At 36.1% G+C, this 16217-nt stretch overlaps 1 protein-coding gene across 1 annotated transcript in view; it reads left to right on the top strand.

Annotated features, from left to right (window-relative positions):
- The window catches only part of LOC126754955 (uncharacterized), a 209711-nt gene that overhangs the window by 144879 nt on the left and 48615 nt on the right, over nucleotides 1-16217 (top strand). Inside the window, exon 4 of the mRNA XM_050467187.1 lies at nucleotides 4122-8256. Coding sequence (XP_050323144.1) covers nucleotides 7892-8256 — 365 coding nt within the window. The 5' untranslated portion in view covers nucleotides 4122-7891. The remainder of the gene's footprint in view (nucleotides 1-4121; nucleotides 8257-16217) is intronic.

Below are 16217 nucleotides of genomic sequence, written 5' to 3'. Positions count from 1 at the left end.
CCTGTTTACGGTATTCTTTTTTAAAATAATTCAAATTAATCGAGACAATTTGAGCAAAAACGCACTTCTTATCCAAAGTATCCATCAAAATCATTTGAAAGGATTCGCGAAAGATCTCGAGCTCTCTTGCCATCTCTCCAAGACTTGCGTGCACTCATAGGCTAGTGGTTCTGAAAAAACTTAATCACTGGAAGTCTTTTCCAACATTCGCAATGATTCCGCACATGAAATTCGGTTTAAATACAAAATTTGAGGCAAATTCCTTGTTCTATATTTTTGTCCATTGTAAAAATCGCAGCGCACTATTTAGGTGTACCGACTTATGCAGCTGCTGTAAACAATCTGGTAGACAGATCGCGTTCATATTTGGTCTAGTAGTTAAGGACAATTCTACCAACTTATCAAAATACTTTTTTGAGAATATCAATTACCCGGGTATTTAATTACTATTTTCTAGTGCTTTTTGTCACAATGAATACTATGATGAAAACCGTTTTTGCAAATTTTATTTAAAAAAGATAAGAGAATACGTAACTCATCCCATTTCGTGGGATTAAGTATGTTGTAAAAGTTTATTTTTTTTTTTTTTTCAAATCTTAAAATTTAAAGTCAATTACATTACTTTATGGAAAACAAAAATAAAGATTTTTTTTCTATGAAATAATCCATCTAAATAATCTTGTTACAGTGTAAAAAAATCAAAAGTACAAACATATACTATATTTTGAAGTGACATAAAATCACTTTCAAATACAAATCGATATTGGTCTTCCAGAACTACAGCGCTCACATAAACCGACACAAACGCATAGCAATAACAATTCTTTGAAGAGTGTATCAACATTCCAATCGATATGCCTACAAAGCATTATGTCTGCAAGGATAACAAAAAGTAAAATGTGCGGCAAAGATCAAAAATAAATTTTCAATTGTGATACAAAGCTACTACGAGTACAATCAGCAAGCGAATTGAAAAAGACGGCAACAGCCAATGAATGGATGCCACAAGTGGTCATGTCGCAATGCGAGTACATTGCCTGCCTGCAACGACTCAAAAGACATCCTTATTGAGCTTAAAAATGCCACTATATAAGGATTTGTATCACCCCCATATACAGGACACAGACACTCATACAGACAAATGTGTGGCAAGTGTGTGTCTGCTGCCACTTTTGCCAACAGCTATGCCACAGGCATGCCGGAAATGCATTGTCTGCAACGCCTTCGCTTCACTTTTTCTAGTTTTTTTCTTGCTTTTGGTTTTGGCTTTGGTTTTGCTTTCACCTTCCGCCTGGTCCGTTGCTGCAACGAGAAACGAGCTTGAATTCAGCACACGATGAGTGTTGCATTTGTGTGGCCATTGGTGCGGCTGGGGCGATGACGAAGGGAGATACGAGATGCGAAACAAGCAATAAGGAAAGTGAGACAAACAAGCTGCAATGCCAGTTTGGTGTAAATGCAATTTGGACTCAGTCAATATGTTGCATTGCAGGAAATTTGCAGTTGCAGTTGCAATCGTACTTTTAACTGTAGTTGTACTTGTATTTGTAATAGTATTTGTGTTTGTGGGCATTACCGGTTCAAAATGGCATTAGCAGTAAGAAGTTTATTCGATATTTTTGCACGTTCCTTTATGAAATTACCTGCGACCCTTCATTTTATTGCGCTGCTTATCTCCTTCCTCTGCAGCTGAAATGCGGTACCCAATAGAGGGAATAATATGTAGAGTTGAATTTATTGTCCCTTAAAGTCGAAGATTTAAACATTTCGTAGAAGTTTATTTCTTAGTCAATGCTCCTAATGCCTTATATATTTTTCGGGTCAATGCGTTACAATTGTGAACTTGGAAAGTCTTAATAATTAGGAATGTAACCCGTTTCGAGGTTATTTACTTTTTGAAATAAAAAAACCATGAAACTTCAAATTGGTTCATCCGTTGAATCCAATTTTCGATGACTCGTTTGAGCAATTCAACTAGTAACTGGCGAATGACACGCGTTATGTTTTGCCCCAAGCACTGATTTGAAGCGGCATTGTCCACATAGGCTTTAGACTTTACATATCCCCACAGGAAAAAGTCTAACGGTGTGATATCACACGATCTTGGTGGCCAGTCGACAGGCCCTAAACGTGAAATTATCTGCTTACCGAAGTGTTCTTTCAATAAATCCATTGATGGATGCGATGTGTGGGAAGTGGTACCATCTTATTGAAACCAAATGATCGGTTATCATGGCGCGTTAACTGTCGCCATTGCCGGTTACTTTCTTACCGGCATCATTTTTGAAAAAATATGAACTGATGATTCCACCAGCTCATGAACCGCACCAAACCGTTATTTTTTCTGGATGAAAAAGCAGCTCTTGAAACTCTGCATGTTGTTCTTCGTCCCAAATGAGGCAATTTTGCTTGTTTACATACCCATTGATCCAGTGGGCTTCGTCGCTGAACAAAATTTGGCTCGTAAACGTCGAATGTTTTTGAAACTTTTCAAGAGCCCATAAAGCGAAGCGATGTCGCTTGGGTAGGTCGAGCGGCTTCAGTTTTTGTTCAAACTGTTTTTTGTACACTTTCAACTTAAGATCTCGACGTAAAATGCGCCAAGTCGTTTCATACGTTAGTCCGTGGTACTGCGAACGGCGCCGAATCGACTCTCCACGGTATTCGTGTACACTCTCAACTACGGCTGCTTTATTTTCTTCACTGCGGTTGAATATTATCCAAGAATAAATGCTGGATCTCAAGATGGGTGATTGTGTTGAAAAAAATACGCTCAGTATGCCGATTACGTTGACCATAAGTTAGTGAATGGCGTGAAACACATTCTTTACAGAACGTAAATAAAGTTGAACGATTTGTAAACGCTGTTCAGGCGTAAGTCTTTCCATGATGAAATGTCAAACACTACTGAACAAAAATAACATGTCAGCTTGACACGACTTAAGCGTGATCTGTCAAAAAGAGGCTATTGTCATAAATGAGAGTTTTTTATAGCACACATATTTTTGGACGCTGTCGACTGTCATATTACATATACTTGAATTTCTTATCACAATACTTCGTTTCTTATAAATTCTTTATATTTCGAAGCTAGTATATTTCAGCAAGTGTTCACAAGACCACTCAAAAAAATCTTAGCGGGCGAACTATTCTATATATGCCATAAGCACTCAAGTCCAGGAGTTAGATTTTTTTGTTCATGAGATAAAAACTTTCCTTCAATTCAATATCTTATACCTGGATAAGCGTACAACAACAGCGTACTTTTCTTCGCTTTCTTTTTCCAGATTAATCGGGTTTAGGTGTTTGTAGTCAAATGAATGAGTATACTCCAATTTATTTCTATAAATTATGTATTTAAAGTGGTGGACTCCAATAAAGTGTAAGAACCTTTTGATTGTCGAGAAACTAAGCATTAGAAAAAATCATTGTTTGGGGACCTAACGCGTCTGACCGAGTTTTCATCTACAAATTGGTGTTGAATCGCAACAAACTCGATCCATTTCTGAAGCTGATGGTTTTTGGTGAAGATAGTGGGTCAACGTTAAGAGAAAGCCGTTGTGGTTGAATGCGACGGTCATGAAAGATTTGCTTTCCTCCCCCCACCCTACACGCGTTTCGTTGAGCATTACCGCATTTCGTTTCAATCACTCTGTCACACAGAAGATTGAAAATAAAGTGTTTGAGATTTGATTCAACCCCAAGATTGACCAGAGCAGTTGCGACTGCTTCTGGCAGTCTCCTCGATATGAAGGAAGGTCTCAGCAGCTTATTTTTACCTCTTTAACTCTAATGGCTTCCTCAAGCCATGCCATGATAGTACGCAGGACAGTATCCACTGACCGGCTCTTACTTAAAATAAAACATTAGATAAAGCAGTTTTTTATTTAATTCTTAAAAACCGCCTTTCTTGGGCTGTCACACAAGCAGTGCTAATATTTGCTCGTTCTGCATTTGCTTAAAAAAATTATAAAAATTTATTTCATTATGTGAAAGAAATTATGTTTTTCTTCTAATATGTGGCTTTTTTTATTAACACTCACTGCGGTATTATTACAATTTTAACAAAAATAAATATTTTCCACTAAAGTAATTTATATTTTAATTCTTTTTAATTGCAGTTAAGCTGAATTCCAACGATAGCAACTTTAACGCAAACGAAATTTATTGATTTTACGAAATAAAAACAATACAAACCAAACTAATGTAGTAAAAAAACCAAAAACAAAAACAAATGCAACCAAACATATCAACAGTGCCACAATAAGCGGAAAATAGGTTAATAGAATCGAATCAAAAAATTGCAACAACAAAAAAATTGTTGTAAAAGGAAAACAGGAGGGTAAAAAAGCAGAAGTTTTAATATTTTTATTATCAAAAAAACCAAAAAAAAAAACCTTTAACTTCAAAAGGAACCAGCAAACATAACAACAAAGTTAATTTAAAGGCGAAAAAAGAAATAATTAAATTAAATGCTCCTGCCATCACTTTGATGAGGAACTTCAACTGAAAATATTATTAATATTTTTTGCCTGCTCGACAAAGTACAAAAAACAACACCAATAATTGCAAACAATTGCAGCGCTAGCAACAACGACGACAACAACCTTTTATGTTAAGGCAAACGCACACATAGAAAACATAACGGCAAATGCACATTTGTTTGTTTGTGCGAGCGAATAAAAAGTTATGCCTTTGCTGCAGCGCATAATAATGCACAACAACAGCAATGAAGTAATAGCAACAACAACAAAACCAACTATCACAACGATAACAAAGCAAACAAAGGCACTTGAACGTCAGACAAAAAAACCAACGGAATTCTAATTGAATGCAAATGAAACGAACAACTTGCCGCGCAAGGGGGGAGAGCGAACGTGCAGCAAATTAATACAAGCAGCAGGCGCTGACAGAGGCGACTGCATGCAACACAATTGCAATATAAAGTAAATGTTGAGCGCGACAAACGGAAATGTTGCAATAATAATAAAATGAGTAATAATGAAAAAGCAGCAAAGCACAATAAAAACAACGACGACGGCAGCAATAAAAACAACAAAGTGACAACAAGTGTTGACGGCAAGCGCATTTGAGCCGCGCGCAGCAACAGCCGTGGCAGCCAAGGCAATAAATCGACTAAGAAATATAGCAAATAAAGCGTCAAACCGTAACATAATTAACAAAGGCGGCGGCAAAGAGGAGACATATAGACAACAGCAGTGCCAGAGAAGCGCCAAAGCAACGAATTTCATAACAACAAAACAGCAGAGTGGCAACGGCAGTCAGCTGAAGCTAATGCAAGCGGCAAGGCAGCAAAGCAGAAGGCAGTGTTAGTGGAACGTTGCGAGTTATTACAAGTTATATACGCTAAAACAGCAATATTACAACAACAGTAGTGATAAGGAAACAACAGGATACGAAAACAACCGTTATATGACTCTATACAATGACGCTGCGAACAATTGCAACGATGCTTTAGTCGAGCGATAAAACAATATACATAGATTTTCCACACAGACGCTTCGATGGCGCGTCAATAACCGCTACTCGGTGTTTTTGAGTGTATGTGTGTGTGTGCTTAATACAGCAACTTCATACAAGCCTGCAGTGTGTATAGAGTCATGTCGAAGGCATAACAGCAAAGCGCGCTAAATCTAATTATCCGCTACCATGACTTTACATGCCAAGCAGCTCTGTATAACAAAAACAAAAACAACAACTTCGACTAACATAACAACAAAAGCGATTAGCGTTTGTACAGCGCTAAAGCCCAGCCGCTAAGGTAGTAAGCAAGCAAAATTGCTTACTCGATTGACGTCAAGTGGCGCAGCAACTAAGTAGTCGTTTGAATAGCGCCGGAACAAAAACAACAACAACAGCAACAATTATAACTACTGTACAATAAGCAAACAACAACATCTTGCCAAAGACAAAGCACAAAAATCTCGCCCTTCATTGCGCGCAGCGCATCCATAGGCGAGCGCACATACTTAGAGAAATACACACACACATGCATATACAACACATATGTGTCTATTTGGCCGTTCATTAGACAAGCGAAGTCAGTCAGTGAGATTACAGTGCTGCATGAGCGCTGCATGTGTGTGTTGTTGAGCTCGTGCTCTCGTTGTTAGCAAGCGCGTGTGGGTGTCTGTGCTACTCAGCGTCGATCGTCTATTGTTGTGTCGTCTGCATGTGGCTGAATGTGCTGTCATTAATGCAATTTGCTGCAAAGCGGAAATAGTTGACGGAAATTAAACGGCCACTTAAGTTCCGGTGTAAAGTGATGCCATTCAATTGGTGCAGCGCGCAGCAACAATAACCGCAATAACAACAGCAACAGCGTTTGAAAATTGTTTGCGGTATTAATAATTGTTTGAATGCTTACAATAGAATATTCTATAACAACAAGTGGTTGGCTGTCACAGTATAGAAAAACCTATGAAAATTGGCAGCATTGATAACATTCAAAGCTCAGTGAACTTTTTGCTAAAAAAAATTTTGGCACAAAGAGTTTGATTTTCCAAGACAAATAATCAATTACTTGACAATGGGTTTGAAAATATTTATTGGAATTAAAAATTATGTCAATCGAGCCAAATGGATTTATATGAAAGCTTTAGAGCGTAATCTACAAGCTTCAAGCTAAAATTAATGCAGTTCAAGGGTCCAAGAAAGTTTAAAAACTTTTGGGAAAGCTCAAAAAGCTTTAAAAACTGTATTGAAAGCTTTTTGTATATAATCAACACTGAATATGCAATTACTTCTGGTACAAAAAGTTTGAGTAACTGAAAGTTTGAAACAACGTGAAAGCTTCAAAAGCTCAATGAAAGCTTGAAAATCAAGGAGAGCAATTAAACAAATTCAGTCAGCACATCGAAGCCAGTTGGATTTATATGAAAGCTTCAGAGAGTAATTTACAAGGTTTGAGCTAAAATTAATGCAGCTAAAAAGTGAATAAAAGCTTAAAAAAATTTAGTGAATGCTCAAATAGCCTGAAAACCTATATTGAAAGCTTTCTGAATATAATCAACACTAAAAATGCAATTACTTTTGGTACAAAGTGTGTAAGTAACTGCAAGTGACAAAAATCGTGAAAGCTTGCGAAAGCTCAGAAGTCGATAAAAGCACTTTAGATTACACCAAACTATGCTTACAAATTATTACATATTTTTGAGTAAAATCTCTGTAATTTGAGGCATTTGGGACCACTAAGCAGTGCTCAAGCAAAAAGCTTTAAGAGAAGGAAAAAACACTTTTTTGAAAAAAATAAATACATAAATAAATAAGCACAAGAGCGTACTAGCTGCTGTGGGTTAATCCACAAATATGATGTACAAAATAGCATTACATGAAGAAAACGCGCAAAATTTAAAGCTTTGCTGAAAAGCTACGTGATTATGCCACAAACAACTCGCTGTGGTGAAAGAGACAGTTAATGAAACGAAAAAACTCAAAAGCTACAAACAAGACAGCTAAATTAATTGTGAGATAATTATAAAACTGAAAAAGCTTAAAGCTCTATGTTGGAAGAGAAAACTCTCAAATTGATAATAAATTGAATTCCAGACCAAGACAAGAATTACAAATTAACACGTACTCGAAGAGGAAAAAAATTTCCAGCTTATCAACTTTAATAGAGCCACACCCATACGGCAATTACGCGTGCAGTTAATTAAATATTTTATTTGCTTCTTCAGCCCATACCTTCCACAAGTTTATATTAAATTCACACTGCGACGAAAAGTTTCTCACCTGTCACGGCTGATTTGCTGCAACTCCGCTCACCCTTAATATCGGCCAGGAACAACGCTGCTTACTTTAATCTTATACCATTAATTTGCTGCTTCCCTCTCCCACCAAAAGTTTATCTCGACTCTCTCTCCCACTGATGACCGCCGCTAAACGACGCGCAAGCAGTGGCGCGACAAATAACAACAATAACAATAATGATACGGATGAATATCGCGAACAGCAACAACATCTGTTACAACATCCACAACAACAATATCATAGTACACAACAACGTTACCATTTGCAGTATCAGCAAGAGCAGTCACAGCAACAACCACAACAACATTACCAATACCAACAACAACAGCAACAACAGTTTTCTCATCAGTCCGCATCGCATTCAGCATATCATCAGGAAAATCACCAGTCAAATCAACAACAACAACAACAGCATCAACAGCAACAGCGCCAACAAACATCACTGCTGCGTGATTGTTCGGTGAAATTGCCTCTGGATATTCTGTGAGTATATAATATATAGTTTTTTTGCAATTTTAGTTGGAAATTTCGTGTTGTCAGAGCATGCTGATAGTAAGCAATTAAAAATGTTGAAGTTGCAACTTGGAGCATTTACTTTTTGTAGAAAAAGTTGGTTGTTGTCTATGACAAGTATGGGATTTGCAGGACTGTTGCTAGCAAAGATAGATCAATACTTACTTGTGCTTTCGTAAGAAATTTTTGGTCCGGGTTCAAACGCAGCAAGTCCAGTAAGCTCCTTGCCATCAGTAAGGTTAGCCTCTTCCTAATTTTTTGGGTTAATGACCTAATGGCGTTCACACTGTAAGGTTGACAATTTTAGCGAATGCCAGCTGTGGAAGCTGTTTGGAAGAATACGAGGTGGAAACAGCTTAAAACTTCCCTCTTGATATTACTACCTTTGTGAGATCTAGGCTTAAACACTTAGGAGCTTACAATTTCAGATATGCCATTTAACTGATGGGAATGGATATTAAAGACCTTAGCAAATTTTTATTGACCTCAAGCCTCTTTTACTTATGTCAATGCCAACACCTTTATTTAACATGTCTATAAGAAATTCTAAATCGAAAACAAGAAAAAACATTAACTTCGGCTGTGTTCAGTTTTTATAGAAGCTATATGCTTTAGTAAGCCGATCTAACCATTTTCTTCGTATGTTACATTATTATCTTAGAAAATAACCTGTGCCAACTTTTGTGAAGACACATTGTCAAATGTGAAAGTTTTCCATACAAGCATTTGGTTCCCATCGTTCATTTTGTATGACAGCTATATGCTATAGTGGTCCTATATCGGCAGTTCCGGCAAATGAGCAGATTCTTAGAGAGAAAATGACGTTTGGAAAATTTCAAAACGACATCTTAAAAACTGAGGGACTAGTTCGTATACATAGAGACGGACAGACGGACAGACAGACAGACGAACATGGCTAAATCGACTCAGCTCAACATACTGATCATTTATATATATACTTTATAGGGTCTCCGACGCTTCCTTCTGGGTGTTAAAAACTTCGTGGCAAACTTAATATACCCTGTTCAGGGTATAAAAAACCTTATTAATAATAATACTAGCTTTTAAGTGAGATTATTCGCTTACAAAGGACTTAGTAGATACTTGTATGTTTTCATATCAGAAACCCGTTTATTTTAAGTGATGTTGGAGTTAAGTGGTTGTTGGCGAAAAGTGGTGTTGGTTGCTGAAATTTGAAAGATATTAAACCATAAGTGGAAATACAAATACATACTTTCACATCCATTCAACTCTTAAGAAATATATATGTGATGCACAACAAATAGTTATAAAATTTCCTAAAGGAATTATATAATTTCTAAGTAACGTTTCTGCCATTTTTTAAATGTCGTGATCTGTAATTTTTGTATTGTATACAGTAAGAAGTAGAATTTCACGATGGAAATATATACAAATTATTCAATTTTATTATCAAAAAAATCGTTCTCCAATTGCAATTTTTCGTACGCTTTTGCCCTTCTATGGACGTAATAAACGTCCACCTGTGCTCGATATTCGTCGAATTGTTGAAATTTTCGAACGTACATATATTTTCTTCACATAATGTTCAAGCGCCAATAAGCCAAAGTTAAATATTGCCTTCGTTCAAGCAAGAGTTCATCAAGACCACAATTTGTCGGTTTCAAGACGTCCACAAAAATTAGGACTGTCTCAAACCACAACTCGGCAGATTTTGAGAAAAGATTCGGGCTCGTTTCTGTATAAAATTGCGCTCACTAATGAAATGAAGTCATTGAATGGCCATTAAACGGTGTGAAATTACTGATTTTGTTTAGGAACAACTTGAAAACGATTTTTTTAAGAAAATCATCTTCATCGATGAGGCTCGCTTTCATCTGAGTGGTGCAGTCGATTCTAGTGCGAAGAAAACCCAGAAATTATTCATTAGCAGCCATCATATTCACCTAAATTGGTCTGGTGGAATCATAGGTCCGATATTCCGAAATGAAGCTGATGACACCGTTATTATCAATAAAGGGCAGTATACATCGATGATAACCGTTTTGTCGATTCCAACAAGACACGGCTACGTGCCACATAGCACGTGCAACAACCGAGTTATTGCGAGCAAAGTTTGGAGTTTCGATTATTTCAAGAAATTTTGACATTGAATGGCCTCCAAGAAGTTGTGTTTAAACACCATTAGACTACTTCTTGTGTGGCTATTTGAAGTCATTGGTCTTTAGCAATAAACAAAACTCTCTCCAAGCTTTAGAAATCAATATTGAACCTACTATACATGACATACGACTTGATTTAGTCGAAAAACTACCTTAAATTTGGGTTCATCGCATTCGTCTCGGCAAAGGAAATCGTGTAGGCCAGTTAAATGATGTTATATTCAGAACTTAATTGTACCGATTGTGCTTCCCATTAAAAAAAAAAACATTTGATTCATCAATTAGTGTGCGTTTTTTTTTAAAGAAATCATATCACTCTTATTGGAAAACACTATATTAAGAAATTATTTACCTATCTCATTTCTACATTTTCACTCAGCTCGATAATATTTTCACAAAGAAATTCGTTATCTCATCTAAATTAAATAATGCTTACTTTTCATACATACTGTAATGAGCAAAATATAGTAAGACTTTGTACATAATTTCTAGAATCCTCGAAACCGTTGTTAAAGTTCAATTTAATTTAAAGTTACATTGGGCACAGATGTGACTGTCAGTCTAGTCCAACCTAAAAAAAAAGAGTTTTCGCAAGAAATTTAAATTAAAAAGTCTTACTATTTTTTGCCCATAGTAGTATACCATATATATACTTTCCTTATCTCTGTACGTTATGCTCGATACAGAGCTAATTTCATTTCCGCGTCAGCTGTCATTTGCTGCGAATTTATAGCATTTCATTTCACGCTAGCGCGTATAATATACATATTACTTAGCTACATTAAATGAGACCGCTAGGATACGGTAATAAGTTGCACTTAATGTGGCATACATTATATACATATAGCGGCTCTTATGTGCATTGTATAAATTGAATGCGCACATGCGATATTCCCAGGCGAAAGCGTACTTAAATTGTGCTTGAATGTATTAAAAGCAAATAATTCACAAGAGTCTAACAACATAGACATGTTAATGTCATTTCGATAATGTCACTTACAGGCAAAAAAGCTGCTTGCATTACAATAGCATATTCGGCATAAAAGAGAGACTAAACAAAGGCAAAGTGCGCAGCGGTGCCAGCTAAAATTTTGGTGGTTAGAGGTATGGAAACGATAATAAAATGTGCAGAGATAATGTTGCAGATAGACTACGCAGCTGAATTCGTGTGAAGGCAAATATCCGCACGTTATAAAAGCGGCCATACGCTTATGTACTTAAATACAACGAAAAGCTAAGCCCATGCGTTGACATAAATTAAAGCTTAATTTATGCTTTCGTGATTTTGTTTGCGCTTATGTATATTATGTTGGGACAATAATCGGTTTTAATAGGAGCTGATACATATCGAATCTGCCACCAATTCCACCCTAACACATTTGCTCTTTTGTTTAACAAAACCATTAACATATGTAAAAATATTTACTGGAGTAAAGGATAGCATTTAGTAAATTTGAGAAAAAACGTTGGTTTTAAATACGTTCAGTAAATCTCATTAATATGAAAGTAACTTATTCGGGCTTGGTAATCAACCAACCAATGCTCGAAATGGAACTTCGAAAGAGGTCTGATCTGTATTTCAGATATTATTATTCTTGTTGTGCTTTCAAGTTACCATTATTACTATTGTTCACTCTAACCGCTCAAAACGTCTTAAATAAGAACAAGGCCTGGTATATATTCTGCCTCAACCCTATGAAGGCGAAACACTTGCATAGGTAATATTCCAACGTTATCACCCTCTCGACATACTAAATAATGTTTACAGAGTCTACCACTTAGTCTATTTATTGGCTTTTTACAAAACGAACACTTCCTCATTACAAACACTTTTTCATTTTCGACGCTCCAGAAGAAAAACAGAATTATAGTTATTTAGTTTGAATCTTCGTTCAATAAGGGAATTGAGAATCTTATCACATGAGCCCGCTTCACATTTGAATGCATAGTCAAACCCAAAGTCATATAATAAATGTATTATTTTTGATTATTATTTCAACTATAGCTAAAGTAATCAAGCTGAATCTACTATATACATGTAAATTCAACAAACGTCTTGTGGACTGCCTTCCTGGTCGATTAGTATGCAAAAGTCATACTATTAATGCCTTGCAACAAAATATCTCCTTATATCCGAAAGGAAAAAAAGAATGTAATATGGATTGAAGAACTCATATCTATCACAAATCGAAAATCATATGAAAAGAAAAAAAGTCATTACGAATATACTCCAAGTACACCACGTTGTATGAGCAACATAGCATTTTCTTAAGGGGTTACATGGGTTTCCTTGGGTAAAAAGACCCTTTTTCAACAATTTTTGTCTCATATAAAAATGAAATATTTTTTTAGAATTATTTATTGTTACAAACATACACTATTAACAAAGAAATTGTGAAATTATTGGAAAAACATATTTTAAACTCGGCCATTTCGAGGCCATTTCCAGTGACCCCTCAGAAAAATGATGTGCGGCGTTGGCAGGATAACTCCTTACAGAATCATCTCAAGTGACACATGTTTTAGTTAAAACCTTAACTGAGAGCTACGAAAAACTTAAATTTTGAGTGAAAATTTCGCGACTCTTTTCCAAATAGTTGTAATCGAAAAAAAATCCTTCGTCCAAGTCTTTAAGAATTGTATCTCAAAGGCCTGAGTAAAATTTCATAAAGATCGGTTTAGTTGTTTTCAAGAAATCATGCCATTCCACTTCAAAAAACACAGATTCGAGAAAAACGCCTTTAAAGACGGCGCACTTAGCCTAGCTAGCCTCGAGCGCACAAGTTTTCAAGGCTGTATCGCCGAAATTATTATTCGGATCAACTTGAAAATTTAGGAAAATATTGTATAGGTGTGGTAGAACTTATTAACACAATAAAAAAAATCGATTTTTCGAAATCCCCAAACCCATGTAACCCCTCAAATAGTAATGTGTGAATGCTCAGTATATTTGTTGTAGTATAATTTTAATAAATTAAATTAAATTTAATTTATTTAAAATTTTATTTAAATTTTAAAAATTTAAAATAATACTTCTGAAACCAAACAGGCCACTTTTGGAGAGCGAAAACCTTCTTTTATTAGAATATAAATTTTTCAAAGCTGCAGATTTATTTGCTTTGGATATAAAAATCTGAATGCAAAATACCAAAACATTCAATGATGCATATATATATATATATATATATGGGAAAGATAACATGATTTAAACAAAGTTTAAATTCAAATTAAAAGCTTGTTTAAGTTGAATCATTTATTAGAGCAAAAATAAAAAAAAAGACTTGGAATATAACGAACAACCCATTATCACCACTTCTTCAATGTGTCTTTTTAAAATCGGAATTATGTTGATTTTGTTCTCGCAGAGTCTACTTTTATATAAAGCAAATGCCACCGGCGTCTCCCTATATCGGTTGGATAGATATTTGCTTAACAATTAGTCGTAAAATCTATAAAAGTGCCAAGCCATGACAAACGCAGACTCTACTCATCGAACACATTTTACTATAAAATTGTGCCAACGACGTGTTGCGTGAAGCAGATCGTATCCGCTTAGCTGGCAAATAAATCGTAGCTGTTTATTGCATAAACAAAATATGCACACATACTAAGCGCACTCGTTACACACATATGTAGACAGAAAAACGGCAACCACAAGCACACGCTTTACCACACGCTTGCGCCAATAATAAAAACAACGCCATTAAAGGCGTCAAAGCGAAATGCTTTAACGACAGCGCCGTTAATAAATACGTGAATACGCGAAATATTGTGCAAATGACAACAACAACAAGGTCAGCCGGCAATATTAGAGCACTCATACGCCTTGGTGTACCATAAATGCCCAAAATGTTACGTATACGCAGCGTAGACTCGGGCGCTGTGCTCATTATTAACAAAATGATATGCCGTCGCGCTGCAAATCCTCATGAAGCGTGCGTTATCCACAATGGAATTATGAAATTTACGCGCTTTGATACGCTGATAAGATGCGCCGCCTGTCTGCCTGTGTAACAGCCAACCCATTGATTGCTCACATGTGCTTGCAGCGGCATTATGTAAGTGTGCGTGTATGTGTGTATGAGTTTGCGTATGTATTGTAATTTGATTTAAATGAGTATTCAACCACGTGTGCGAAATCACACATACACGGACAACATCAAACACTCTCCTGCAACTTTGTATGCGCAAAAAAAGCGCAAAATAAAAACAATATTTATACGTAATTCATACAAAGAGAGAAATTTTTTCTTGCCTCTTAATGGGATTTGTCGTTGCCGCCGTCTGAGTTGTTGAAAAAGACCTCAATTGCAAATGAAGTTATTTCCATTTGATGGCATAACGAGGGAACCCGCAATTTAGACACATTTAAATGGGATTTACCCACCCATACACACATAACACATTTGTACAAACATGCATGTGTGTGTGTATGCATTTTAATGTATTTGCTCTTATGTATTCGCCTGTGTTATTAACATCTCTTTTAAATGCACGATTCATGTGCATTTTTCATGCCAGACGGCAGTTAAGTGGAGCAAAAGTTGAATAAAGAAAAATAATAATAAATATAAGAAGTGGCTGCGAAAAAGGGAAAATTAGCATTCAGCATTTTTTGCATTTTAGAAAAATAACGCACGCGAAAAATGCCTGCAAGAAACACGTGCGAAAAAAAATTTAAATTGTTGTGGCTTAAGGTAGTACTAAAGTAATAATGGCGTAACAAATTATGGCTATCACTTTCAAAAATTCAAATCTATGAACATAAATTGTGTCTCATATTTAAAACAAAATCTCGATTTAGAATATTGCGTAGGAAGACTTATACAACCAGCTTTTAGTTTTAATTATACAAGCAGTGTTCCAAAGTAAACAGGACTTAAAAAAAAAAAACAGAAAAAAAGGTATTTTCGACAAAATCAATTTATTTTATTCAAAATAGTCTTCTTCTGCTTCAATACAGCTTTTTGCACCGTCCAAAAGCATGTCGAACGAGTGTTTTAGCTCGTTGGCCGGTATGGCCGCCAGTATGCCGGTGCAAGTCTTTTGAATGGCCTCTACGTCTGCATAACGCTTTCCTTTCATGGGAAAATGCATTTTTCCGAAAAGGAAAAAGTCGCACGGTGCCATATCAGGTGAATACGGGGAGAGGTTAATGGTTAAAATGTGATTTTTGGCCAAATAATCGGTAACAAGCGTTGATCGATCTGAGCAATTTTTGGTCGATGTTTTGGAGATGTTGAATTCCATTTTCATGAATTTCAATGATGATTTCGACTGATTTTTGATGAAGTCACGCATAGTTTCGATGGAATTTCCGGTGATTACGGATTTTGATTGGCTCACATGTTGATCGTGATTTATGTCTTCCCGATCACTTTGAAAGCGTTGAAACCACTCGTGCACTCTGCAACAGGATAGACAAGCATCGCCATAAACTTGTTTCATCAATTCAAACGTTTCGGTAAAAGTTTTACCAATTTTAAAATAAAATTTAATGTTGGCTCTTTGTTCGAAACTCATTTTCGCACCGATAACACAAACATACTGACACTTAAAACGCAATAACTTCACTTCCAATCGACGAAATGTCTCATAGGATAATCGATAAAGATAGCAGATTCTAACGCACCAGTCGACATATAGGTGGCAGCATCAGGGGGCTAGATTCAAATATTCCTGTTTACTTCGGAACGCACCTTGTATAGGTTAGGTTAGGCTAGTCTGGTACCTCCAAGACCTCCTTACCTCATATCGTGAAAACCCTAGATACTTGCATCTAGTCTTGCC

This window comes from Bactrocera neohumeralis, chromosome 4, assembly GCF_024586455.1.
Source record: "Bactrocera neohumeralis isolate Rockhampton chromosome 4, APGP_CSIRO_Bneo_wtdbg2-racon-allhic-juicebox.fasta_v2, whole genome shotgun sequence".
In the NCBI taxonomy this organism is placed as follows: Eukaryota; Metazoa; Arthropoda; class Insecta; order Diptera; family Tephritidae; genus Bactrocera; species Bactrocera neohumeralis.
This window is presented reverse-complemented; position numbering and strand designations above follow the sequence as displayed.